At 52.2% G+C, this 12,359-nt stretch overlaps 1 protein-coding gene across 19 annotated transcripts in view; it reads right to left on the reverse strand.

Annotated features, from left to right (window-relative positions):
- Positions 1–12,359, reverse strand: part of EPB41L2 (erythrocyte membrane protein band 4.1 like 2) — a 141,924-nt gene that overhangs the window by 52,189 nt on the left and 77,376 nt on the right. For all 19 annotated transcript variants that reach the window (XM_064170237.1, XM_064170256.1, XM_064170248.1 and 16 more), the window contains exons 5-6: positions 6,571–6,675; positions 1,209–1,251 (exon numbers count right to left, since the gene is read on the reverse strand). In XM_064170237.1, coding sequence (XP_064026307.1) covers positions 1,209–1,251; positions 6,571–6,675 — 148 coding nt within the window. The remainder of the gene's footprint in view (positions 1–1,208; positions 1,252–6,570; positions 6,676–12,359) is intronic.

Below are 12,359 nucleotides of genomic sequence, written 5' to 3' on the forward strand. Positions count from 1 at the left end.
AGGCAGCTCTGCAATGTCTCCAGAGGGAGACTCCACAGCCCCCCTGGGCAGCCTGTGCCAGGCTCTGGCACCCTCACAGGGAAAAAATTCCTCCTCCTGTTTCCATGGAACTTCCTCTGCCTCAGCTTCCACCACTGCCCCTTGTGCTGTCCCTGGCATCACCCAGCAGAGCTGGCTCCAGCCTCTGGCACTCACCTGCACATCTTTATCAACATGACTGAGGGCAGCCCTCAGGCTTATCCTCCTAACAGAGATGTTCCATTTCCTTCATCTTTGTGGCTCTGTGCTGGGCTCTCTCAAGCAGTTCTACATCTTTCTTGAACTGGGGGGCCCAGAAATGGACACAGTACTTCAGATGTGGCCTCAGCAGGGCAGAGCAGAGGGCAGGAGAACCTCTCTGACCTACTACCCACAGCCCTTCTAACTCACCCCAGGATGGCATTGTCCCTCCTGGCCACCAGAGCACATTGCTGGCTCATGCTCACCCTCCCATCCACCAACACCCCCAGGTCCTTTTCCCCTTTGCTGCCTTCCAGCAGCTCAGGCCCCAACCCATCCTGCCCCCTGGGGTTGTTCTTTCCCAGCTGTCAGACTCTGCCCTTGCCCTTGTTGCATTCCATTCCATCTCTCCCTGCCCACCCCTCCAGCCTGGCTAAGCCTGGCTGAATGCCAGCACAGCCTGAGGGCTCTCAGCCTCTCCACCCAGCTCTGTGCCAGCAGCAAGCTTGCTGACAGTGCCTCTGTGCCCTCAGCCAGGGCAGTGATGAATGCATTGAACAGAACTGGTCCCAGTACTGACCCCTGTGGGACTCCACTAGTTACAGGCCTTTCTTGCCCTGCTGCCTTCATTCCTCTGGCCACAGCTCAGCACACAGCTGCCTCCTGGGCAACTGCTCAGCAACCAATACCCCCAGGGCTTTTTTCTTCAGGGCTAAGATCAGGAGCGTTGATCAATGAGGAGCTCAAGTTTAACAGTGTGGTAATTAACTTCCACAGCACAAGGCTGAGCCACTCTCGCTCTCCTCAGACAGTGCTGAGAAAGAAAAGCTTTGCTCTCTGTTCCAGGGCTGAACACATCACTGCCAGGTACAAGATCATTTTCCTGCTCTAAGTATACAATTCAGTCAACACCCAGGCTGCTCATTTCATGAAGAACAGCTCTGAGAGAGGATAAAAGGAGCAGAACATCTGAATACAGAAGTACTTACTTCGAATTTGTCTCTTGATCTCCTTTGCAGAATCTAGCCAGTTCTGAAAAACAAACACAAAGCAACCAGCAGTCAAAATCTCTTCACCCCAGGATGAAGTCATTTCATGCAGTGCAGCTAAAATGTGTAGTGTTACATAACCAGGCAACTGTGGGCTCTGCTGTTGGAGACAGAACAAGGGAGAGTGGCCTCAGGCTGACACTGGGGGGGTTTAGACTGGACATGAGGAAAAAGTTTTTCATGGAGAGAGTGGTCAGGGAATGAGCTGCCCACGGAGGTGGTGGAGTCACCCACCCTGGGTGCGTTTAGAGGTGTTTGGATGTGGTGCTTGAGGATATGGTTTGAAGTGACTCTTGCAGAGCAGGGTTCTAGGTTGGGCTCAGTGCTCCTGAGGGGCTGTGCCAGCCTGCATGTTTCTCTGTGTGATTCTGTCATTATTATGGTTGGAAAAGACCTCTAAGGTCATCAAACCAAGATGGTTGAGACTTGCTCTATTTAAAACTACCTAGAGAATGCTAAAGCCGAGCACATGATTTGCCTGCACACCTCCCCTGCTCTGCACACAAATGAACCTGGGCAGTGCCACTCCCTTGCTGGCTGCTGCATCCTTCGGGCTCCTCGTGGCCTGCTGCTCTGCAAGGTGGGGGTGAGCTGCAAGCTCCAGAGGACAGAAGCAGCTCTCTCTCATCTCCTTTCACCAACATCAGCAGACTTTGCAGGAATGGCTCTGTAATCTCTGTGACTCTGCTCACACACACAGTCACTCAGGGTGATGCTGCTCTTCAAGTCCAGACTTACAATCCTCACCATTTGTCTTCAGACACACACACTGTAGTTCTGGTACCTAACTGCTAGGGAGAGCCTAAAAGCCAGGCCTTTATCTGACCTCCCCCGAAGCAAAGCTCCCTATGCACATGCAGGATGTTAGCAGTGACACACTGGGCACAGCTCGACCAGAGCATCACAGAGCATCAGGCATTGGAAAGGACCTCTGGAGATCAAGTCCAAACCCCTGCCATAGCAGGGTCACCCAGGAACACATCCAGGTGGGACTTGAAAGTCTCCACAGAAGGAGACTCCACAGCCTCTCTGGGCAGCCTGCTCCAGGCCTCCAGCACCCTCACACCAAACAAGTGAGGTGGAGCTCCCTAGGTTCCAGTTTGTGTCCATTGCTCCTTGTCTTATCCCAGGACACCGCTGCAAAGAGCCTGGCCCCTGCTTCACGCCACCTCAGGTATTTGTAACCACTGCTCAGATCTACTTTCAGCCTTCTCCTCTTGAGGCTAATCAGCCCCGGGGCTCTCAGCCTCTCCTCATCGCAGAGATGTGCCAGGCCCTTCAGCAGCCTCACAGCCTCTGTCTAGCCTGTTCCTATCTCACTTGAACTGGGGAGCCCAGAACTGGACACAATACTCCAGCTGTGGCCTCACCAAGGCAGAGCTGAGGCAGTACAAATGAAGACAGTTTCCAGATGTAGTTGCCTCACCAATAAACCTCAAAATCAGAACTAGTTTGTATCACCTGTGTCTAAGAAGTGGCTCAGAGCATTTCAGTTACTATTCGCCTGTGCAAAGAGTCTGTTTTGTGTCTGATCATCCAAAAACACAATTTGGGGGAATAAGACTTAGGAGAAAGCAGTAACTCAGATAATCCACTTTACTTACTGTACCCAGAGGGGTCAGCAAATAGACTGGGTGAGGGACTGGACACATGAGCCCTTTAACCACAGTGAATGAGAGTTTATTTGGGCAGTGTCTGAGCCTTTACTTCCCCCAGCCAGACCCACAGCAGAGACCCAGGCACACAACCTGCCTGCCAGCAGGACTCAGCACTCTGCAAAGGCAGATGTGCCAAGTGGGAAAGAATTAGCAACTGAGTGGTGAAGCCAAGGACAAGAAGGAGCTCAGTGCCAGCACAAGTGTTGCCAAAGGTGTATCTGTTGGTGTTTCTTAACCTCACCAGGCAGTGCACTCCAGCAGGCAGCTGTGTGCTGGCTGCAGCCAGAGCAGTCAGGGCAGCAGAGCAAAAGAGGGTATTCTGCCCCTTGAAATCTGCTCTGCTCAGGCCTCACCTCCAAACCTGTCCCCAGCAGGAGGAGGACACAGAGCTGCTAGAGAGTCCAGAGGAGGCCACAAAGATGATCCAAGGGTTGGAGCAGCTCTGCTGTGAGCAGAGGCTGAGGGAGCTGGGGGTGTGCACAGCGGAGAAGAGAAGGCTCCAGGGAGACCCTAGACCTGCCTTCCAGTACCTGAAGGAGCTACAGGAGAGCTGCAGAGGGACTTCTGACAGGGCTGGGAGTGACAGGACGAGAGACAATGGCTTCGAGCTGGGAGAGGGGCAACTGAGGCTGGAGATGAGGAAGAAATTCTTCAGAGTGAGGGTGGTGAGACACTGGCACAGGCTGCCCAGGGAGGCTGTGGATTCCCCCTCCCTGGTAGTGTTCAAGGCCAGGGTGAATGAGGCCTTGAGCAACCTGTGCTGGTGGGAGGTGTCCCTGCCCATGGCAGGGGGCTGGAACTGGCTGATCTTCAAGATCCTTTCCAACCCAAACCATGTAGCTGAAGTGAGCCTCAGCTAAAACCATCAGAAGGCTCCTGTGGTCTTCCCCATCTGGGCTTTTCCAGCAGACAGCAGCTTTTCTCCTTAAGCAGAACAAGTGCTATCCAGATTTTCTGGAGCAGTGTCCCAGATCTCTTCCTTTGTAGCCATGTTCTGCACTGCATCTCTCTAAGAACTACGGCAGCTATGAAAAGCAGAGGTCACAGATGTCTTAAAGCAGGAGAAGTTACATACATATCCATATATATATAAAAACTGCCCCTGTAAAAACTGATTTTTTTGCATTTAATCTGTTAACAGCACTTGTCTAGTACAGAGGCTGAGGGAGCTGGAGCTGGGAGCTGGGAAGAGAGGACTTATCCTTGGTTTTCAGTATTGGTATAAACCATATTGCAAAACAATACACAGCTGTATTAGTACAGTCCCAAAGACAATCAGAAGTAGCTTAAACTCCTAATTTACTGCACACCACATCTAAAGTAAGCATTAGGCCATGCTACCTTCTATGCTAGCAGAGAGCCAGGGCTCCTCAGTACATGCTGCTCTCTGTTCCTTAGCTTTCATCGCTATAAAGCAGTACAGAACATGAGAACAATCTCTTCTTTACAGAAGTCAGGCAATTCATTCTGTGATATTCCAAACCTAGGCTAAGCCTACTGGAAGCTGACTTTGTCCCCAGCTTCCATTCCCCCTCTATCAAATAAAACTTGATGCTTATACTCCCTTTAGATGCATAACAGACTGGAGATTAGGAAGAAATTCTTTAGAGTGAGGGTGTGAGACACTGGTAGAGGTTGTCTAGGGAGGCTGTGGATGCCCCTGCCTGGAGGTGTTCAAGGCCAGGTTGGATGAGGCCTTGAGCAGCCTGGGCTGGTGGGAGGTGTCCCTGCCCATGGCAGGGGGTGGGAACTGGATGATGTTGAAGGCCCCTTCCAAGCCAAAGCATTCTGTGAGAATTACAGGGATTGTGTTTTTTACATCCATGGCTTTTGCTATGGATAAAACAAACACTGCTGAAAGAGCCTACCCTGAAACAGACCTCTGCATTCAGGATGGACAGGTCTGCCTTTGGGAACAAAAGTGTCCATGCAGCACTTTGCTCCAGCAGAGTTTGTTTAGTTTGTGACTGGTGAGGTTACAGATGAGTGAAAGCAATGAATTGTCAGAGAACAACAAAGCCTCCTCGCCCTGGACAGAAGTATTTAGTAGAGATCCAGAGGAGCAGCCTTTCCAGCTGCTGCCCAGAGCAGAAGAGCAGAAGCTTTCCAACACTCCTGCAGAGCAATTACCGTGTGAATGGAACATTCATGAACGTCTGAGGGTGCAAGGCAGTGAAACCACTCACTGAACTCTAGAGCAGCAAATCTAGCATTTGCAAACTGAAAGAAATCATTAATGAGCAGTTTGGCCCAAGTGGTCTTGACCTAAGCAGCTTGGACATGTGCACTAAAGCTAACAGAACCCAGTGTGATCTGCAGACAACGACTGCCAGCTGCACACAGCCCTGCCAGAGAGGAGCCAATGGGACTCCTCCTCCAATGGTACCCTGGGGCTGCAGCAGGGAGCAGCTCTAATTCAGCAGGGTGCCTGGCATTCAGTCTCCACACCCCACAGCTGCCACCAGCTTCAACAGCTGGGTCATAAATGGGTGGCTGTGAGGAGTGCACAAGAATGAAGCATTTAGTGCTGACTGCTCCTGGAGGTCGAGGGTTGGTGCTGTGTTCAACTGAAGAGGAAGCAGTTGTAACAGGAGGAAAAAAGCATCACAAAGAGCAGCTACTGAGATGGGAAAAAAGAGAAACATGAACTGGTTTAGGTTGGGACTTCAGAGATCATCTCGTCCAAACTCTCTGCCATGGGCAGGGACACCTCTCAGCTAGACTTGGCTGCTCAAGGCCTCATCCAACCTTGCCTTGAACACTTCCAGGGGGGAGGCATCCACAGCCTCCCTGGGGAGCCTGTGCCAGTGTCTCACCACCCTCATATTGCAGAACTTCCTCAGCTCCACTCTAACCCTGCTCTGCCTCAGCTTCAAACCATTCCCCCTTGGCCTGTCTCAGATCCCCTCAGCACAAGTCCCTCTGCAGCCTTCCTGCAGGATCCCTTCAGGCACTGGCAGGCAGATGTAAGGTCCCTCTGGAGTCTTCTCTGCAGGATGCACACCCCCAGCTCCCTCAGCCTGTGCTCACAGCAGAGCTGCTCCAGCCCTTGCAGCATCTTTGTGGCCTCCTCTGGACTCACTCCACAGCTCTGTGTCCTTCCTCTGATGGGGACACCAGAGCTGGAGGCAGGATTGGAGGTGAGGTCTGAGCAGAGCAGATTCAAGGGGCAGAATACCCTCTTTTGCCCTGCTGCCCACACTGCTCTGGCTGCAGCCAGCACACAGCTGCCTGCTGGGCTGCCTGGGGGCACTGCTGGCTCCTGGGCAGCTGCTCAGCACCCAGCACCCCCTAGGCTCTTTCTTCAGGACTGTTCTCAACCCACTCTGCACCCAGACTGGATTTGTACCTGAGGTCGGCCCAGCCTGCTGTGGGACCTTGAACCCCATGCAGCTGGCACTGGCTCACTTCTCAAGCCTGTCAAGCTCCTTCTGGATGCCATCTCTGCCCTCAAGTGAGTTCCCTGCACCATACAGCTTGGTGTCATCAGCAAACTTGCTGAGGGTGCCTCAACGGCACTGCCCATGTTGCTAACAGCAACATTAACTAGCACTGGACCCAGGACAACAGACCTCAATTGCTCAAGTCAGTGGCAACGTAGAAAGACAGAAAATAAAGCAACCAAGCCCTGCTTGCAGGCTTACCTTCTGTTCTGCATTCTCAAAGAAGAGCAGCCCAAAATAGTCCTTCTCCAGGAGATTGAGATGCTCACACACTTTGTCAAACAGCACTTGGCCTTTTGCTCTTTTCTGAAACACAAACCAAACCCAAATACCATCAGCAAGAGTCTTCATTAAACATACTGCAGCTTTGTGTTCATTTGACCAAAAGAGTGGACTTGAATGCACCAGGGAAACTCAGTCTCTACACTGGTTGAGAGACTTTGCACCACTAAGGAAGTGTCACGAAGTGTTTCTTAGTTTGCCTGGGCCTTTAGTTTTAAAACACTGGAAGACTCCTCCATGGGAGCCAGCTTCATGCCTTAGGATTAGGGAGCAAAGACAGAGCTCTTTACACCTCTCAAGAGGAGAAAAGGAAACACTTGAAAAGAGCTGGAAGTTTAATGGAAGTACTACTCAGAACAACATAAACCACTACAGAAACATCCATAAAGACACAAATCCATAGTCAACCCTGGCCACGGTTCTCCAGAAGAACCTCTTTAGGCTTTCCATAACCTCCCTCTGAATCAGGCCAAAATCCCAGGCCTCATATGCCTCCCCCCACCTCCTCCACCATAGAATCATAGAATCACCCAGGTTGGAAGAGAGCTCCAGGCTCATCCAGCCCAACCTAGCACCCAGCCCTGGCCAATCAACCAGACCATGGCACTAAGTGCCCCAGCCAGGCTTGGCTTCAACACCTCCAGGGACAGTAACTCCACCACCTCCCTGGGCAGCCCATTCCAGTGCCAATCACCTTCTCTGCCAGGAACTTCCTCCTGACATCCAGCCTGAACCTGCCCTGGCACAGCTTGAGGCTGTGTCCTCTTGTTCTGTTGCTGGGTGCCTGGGAGAAGAGACAGCAACGAGGTCACCCCTGAGCCTCCTCTTTTCCAGGCTAAACAAGCCCAGCTTCCTCAGCCTCTCCTCATAGGGCTTGTGCCTCTCTGTCCCCCCCATACCTGAGTGACACAGCTACAAATTCTGCTTGCCAGCCCCAGGGCAAGCCAGGATGCTCCAGGCACAAGCATACAATGGTGGTAGCATTGCTAAGGCTGAACCAGGCCTCAGTCCCCCACAGCAAAGCCAAGGTAAAGCTCTGTGCATCCTCCCGGGAGCAGAGAGGGAGGAAGGAGCAGGAGAACAGCCAGAACTGTCTGTGTTGGTAGAGCTGCAGGGCTCGGGGGAATGGAGTAACAAAAGATTACACTTTCCAGGCTCTCCTGGGTCTATGCAGCTCTGGAGGCCTGCACTCTACACTTGAATACACTGCAGTGCCTGCAGCCCACGACTCTTTGCTACATGATGATCTGCTACAGATGAAAGGACTCCCAGTGTCCACCCCTGCTCCCTGGCACACGCCGAGCTCTGTGCATTCATCTCAGTGACTCTGGCAGACTCCTTTCAAAGAAGACCAAAGCACATCAGCATCTTCAGGAGACAAAAGGAGCAACAAAGCTGCACAAGTCAGTGACGAGACCACAGAGGGAGCACACAAGTGTAAGCAGAACAGAACCAACACAGCCAGCTGCTGACAGTGCAGAGGTTTTGAGGAGCAGAACTTAAGAGGGCTGCCTTCTATGTGTACATTTAGTAACCCTCTCAGTACCAAACAAACCCATCAGATACCCCAAAATCAGGCCCAGTATTAAAGAAGTTCATTTTCCTTCACAGCAGTATTTGTGGAAGCCACTAACAACATCAAGAAAGCGAAGGTGAGGTTATCCCAGGAGGGCAGTTTCAGTAGCACAGTCTGCTGCTGACAGTCACTGCAGCCTCATCACCAGTGTGAGCTCCAGCAGGGTCATGGGGGCAGTGCTGCACCTGGGCCACGACAACCCCACGGATGCCACCAGCCTGGGGCAGGGTGCCTGGAGAGTTACTCAGCAGAGAGGGCCCTGGGGGTGTTGACTGATGGGCGGCTGAAGATGAGCCAGCAGTATGCTCAAGTGGCCAAGAAGGCCAACAGCACCCTGGCCTGGGTCAGGAGTAGTGTGGCCAGCAGACCAAGGGATCTTGTCCAGATCTTACTGTAAAGCCTCCCTCTAGCAGATGGACACAGTCACACAGATTGGTGTCATCTGCAGACTTACTGAGGGTGCCTCAATGCCCTCACCCAGATCACTGATAAAGACAGGCCCTGGTGCTGAACCCTGTGCCCCAGCCAGACTGAGCTCCCCTGGCACTGAGTCTCCCAGCCTGAGCCAGCCCCTTCATGGCTGCTCTGCTATTTGTGGCATCCCCAGTGGGGCCACACCATGGCATTTGCAGAGGTCTGGCAGCTTAAAGGAATTTCTGCAATTGCTTATCCTACAGATTTCAGTGGATTCCACACACCAGTGTGATTCCACAGTCACACCATCAACTGGCCCTGTGTAGGCCCTGGTGACACTGTGGCCATTGTCCCCTGCAGACCAGAGCAGAGTGCTCACAATGTGCCCCAGCCCGGCGCCTGCCCGCGGCTGAGCTCTGCAGCACAAAACACTGAGGCTGGTAGGGAGGAGAGAAAAAGCTATGTGCTGAGCAGATAGCTAAGGCATTGTTGTCTTATTGCCCAAGACCCCAGAGCTTGCCTTATGCAGCATCAGGCTGCTCAGCAGACAGTGCAGCCTCAGAGATCAGAAGATTTCCAAAGAAACAAACCTCCAGAATTAGCACCACTGTGAGGCTGTGGCACAAAGAACTGAGTCACTTTTGAAACCATGGAATCAGAGAACCAGAGAGACCTTTGGGATCACAAAAATGGCCTGGGTTGGAGGGGACCTCCAAAGCTCACCCAGTCCAACCCCTTCTGCAGTCAGCAGGGACATCCTCCACTAGATCAGGTTGCCCAGAGCCCTGTCCAGCCTCAGCTTGAGTATCTTCAGGAAAGGGGCCTCACTACTATGCATGCAGCCCAGGCTGCCATCAACCTTCTGTGCTGCCAATGCCTGCTGCTGGCTCCTGTGTGGCTTCTCACCCCCCAGCAACCCTATGTCCTCCTCTGCAGGGCTGCTCTCAACTTCAGCATCCTCCAGCCTGGACTGATATGAAGATTGCCCTGATCTAGGGACAGGACCTTGCACTTTGCCTTACTGAGCCTCATAATGTTCTCCTGAGCCCACCTCTTCAGCTTGTCCAGGTCCCTTTGGATGGATCCCATCCCTCAGTCTCATCAAGCACACCACTCAGCTTGCTATCATCATCAGACTTGCTGAGGGTGCCCTCAGTCTGCCTGATGAGCAATAGAGGTTGATGCTAATGTAAGGCACTTGTGTACCCAGGAGCAGCCCAATGCACTCTTCAGTAGAGCTTGAGGAAGCCATTGCTTGCAGTCTGGCAAAGGCAAGTCACGAAGCAGGAGCATTCCTGTTTCCTGAGGAATGAGAACTGGAAGAATGAAGGTCAGTACTGGCCACAGACAGGACAAGAAGAGGTGTGTGGTACCCTGGGCTACTTTCAAGAGTATGACCCATCAATGGCAAGCAGATTTTTTGGCTTCAGACTGTTCCATTCTGCTTGGGCAGTGGTGCACGAAAAGTGTCTGCCCAGCACTTGTACTGCATGCATGGAGAGCGGAGAGGTGGCATGCAGCAAGCCTGGAGCTCTACCAAGCACAAGCTACTTGGCTCAGGCAGGAACACCAGGGGACATGGAAGCCAGGGAACGCCAGAGTCCTCTCATCCTACAAACTTGCAACAGCAAAGGCAGCCAGAAAGAGCCAGAGCATGAATGGGCCCCTGGAGGTGCAAGAGCCGCAGGCAACAACCTAGCCGAAATGACACGAAGGAGCCCTGCAAGGGACTGTGCTTAGTGCTAGGGAAGCAAAAAGCACCCAAAAGTGTTGCTACTCCATCCTGGGGGGGAAACTTCCTGTTCTCAGCTGTAGGGCAGATGAGACCATCTTTGGTTGTGCTGGTGCCAGAGGCAAAAGAAACGTTGGTGCCCTCTGCAAGAACTGTGCAGGTATCTAGAGAGCATTTCTGGCTTTTGCGATGGTTTGGGTGTTCCCTGCCCCCCCCCCCCCCCCGTAAGAAAATCACCCAGACTGGGCTCAGCTGATCTGGAAATGGACCACAGCTTTCTATTGACAGCTTAGCACAAGGTACAAGCAGGCATTGACAGTCTGTCCAGAAATGTACCAGTTAAAAGGAATGGAAACACAGCAGCCCTCCCAGAAACCTGAGTCCCCAGGAGGGGCTCCCAACCACCCTTCCACCTCTCCCCACCCCTCTACCGTATGGTAAGACTTTGCCTTACACTCAAAGTAGTTTGGAGGGACAGCCAGGGGGGTTAGGAAGCAGAAGGATTAGTCACACAGATGGCAGGTCAGGTTAGAGAGAAGTTCTTGCAGCCCCAAGAGACAGAGAGTGACTCCCTTAACCATGTTTATGTTCCTGTTCTTACCCACCTCAGCAGGTTTGAGTGCAGCAGACATCACCACTGCTTCCTTTTCACAGCCTAGCATCTCATTCTTCTTATCAAAACATTCTAGCTAGGCTCAAACTAGCACACCTTTGAGACTGCTTCACAGAATCACAGCATGCTCTCAGTTGGAAGGGATCTTGAAGATCACCCAGCTCAAATCTCCCTGCCATGGGCAGGGACACCTCCCACCAGCCCAGCTTGCTCATCCAGCCTGGCCTTGAACACCTCCAGGCAGGGGCATCCACAGCCTCCCTGGGCAGCCTGTGCCAGTGTCTCACTTCACACAAGCCTTACTTCCAGCAGTGTCTGTTGTATTTGGACCATGTGCCAAACCTGAAGCCATCCAGGTCTTTTTTCTAAAGAAAAGATGTTGTGCTTCAAACAGACACCCAAGGTGGTTCAAACACTTGTCTGCACTTGTGACTACTTGGGAAGAAAGATTTGCACATAAGAGGAAAGCAGAGAGAGATTTTTGATACGGGCTGGGACTGACAGGATGAGAGGCAAGGGCTTTAAGCTGGAGGAGGGGAGGTTTAGACTGGAGATGAGGAAGAAATTCTTGAGACTGAGGGTGGTGAAACACTGGCACAGACTGCCCAGGGAGGCTGTGGATGTCCTCTCCCTGGAGGTGTTCAAGGCCAGGCTGGATGAGGCCTTGAGCAGCCTGTGCTGGTGGGAGGGGGTTGGATGCTCCTGAAGGTCCCTTCCAACCCACCCCACTCTGTGATTCCCTGAGAAGCTACAACAAAACATCTGCTCCACGTGAAGCTCAACCAGACATTTCTTCATTTACCATTGAAAGCTGATCTGAACTGTGCAGGAAGCAAACCTCTTCTCCCTTCGCACTAGCAGAGGGAGCGAGCAGAGAAGCTGTGTCAGCTCCGATCCCTTTCACTTGCTCAGACGTGCAGAAAGCGCAGTCCCTGCTGGCAGCTCTTCAGCGCCTTTTGTTGTGAGCATTTCATTAGAGCCTGACTGAACGCAGTAAACAAACCCAACAGATCTTCATCGCTTCTAAGCAGTAATCATTATCCACTTGGCACCTCTTTTTGTTTGTTTAAACTGTGGTAGCCTCTACTGAAACCCAGAGTGGATTTAAAGCAGGAAAACTCAACAATCACAGAAGCCAAATTCAAGGGCAAAATTCCCTCTCAACTACCTAAGAAAGCATAGAACAAGAGGAAAAAATGCAAGTTGCTTTCATGAGGGAGATGAAAATCAAGAGGCACATGTAGGTGACCCAGAAATCATGGAGTGGCTCAGGCTGGAAGTGACCACACAGATCATCTACTCCAACCTCCCTGCCATGGGAAGGGACACCTCTCAACCAGACTTGGTTGCCCAAAGCCTCATCTAACCTGGCC

This window comes from Pogoniulus pusillus, chromosome 33 (assembly GCF_015220805.1).
Source record: "Pogoniulus pusillus isolate bPogPus1 chromosome 33, bPogPus1.pri, whole genome shotgun sequence".
In the NCBI taxonomy this organism is placed as follows: Eukaryota; Metazoa; Chordata; class Aves; order Piciformes; family Lybiidae; genus Pogoniulus; species Pogoniulus pusillus.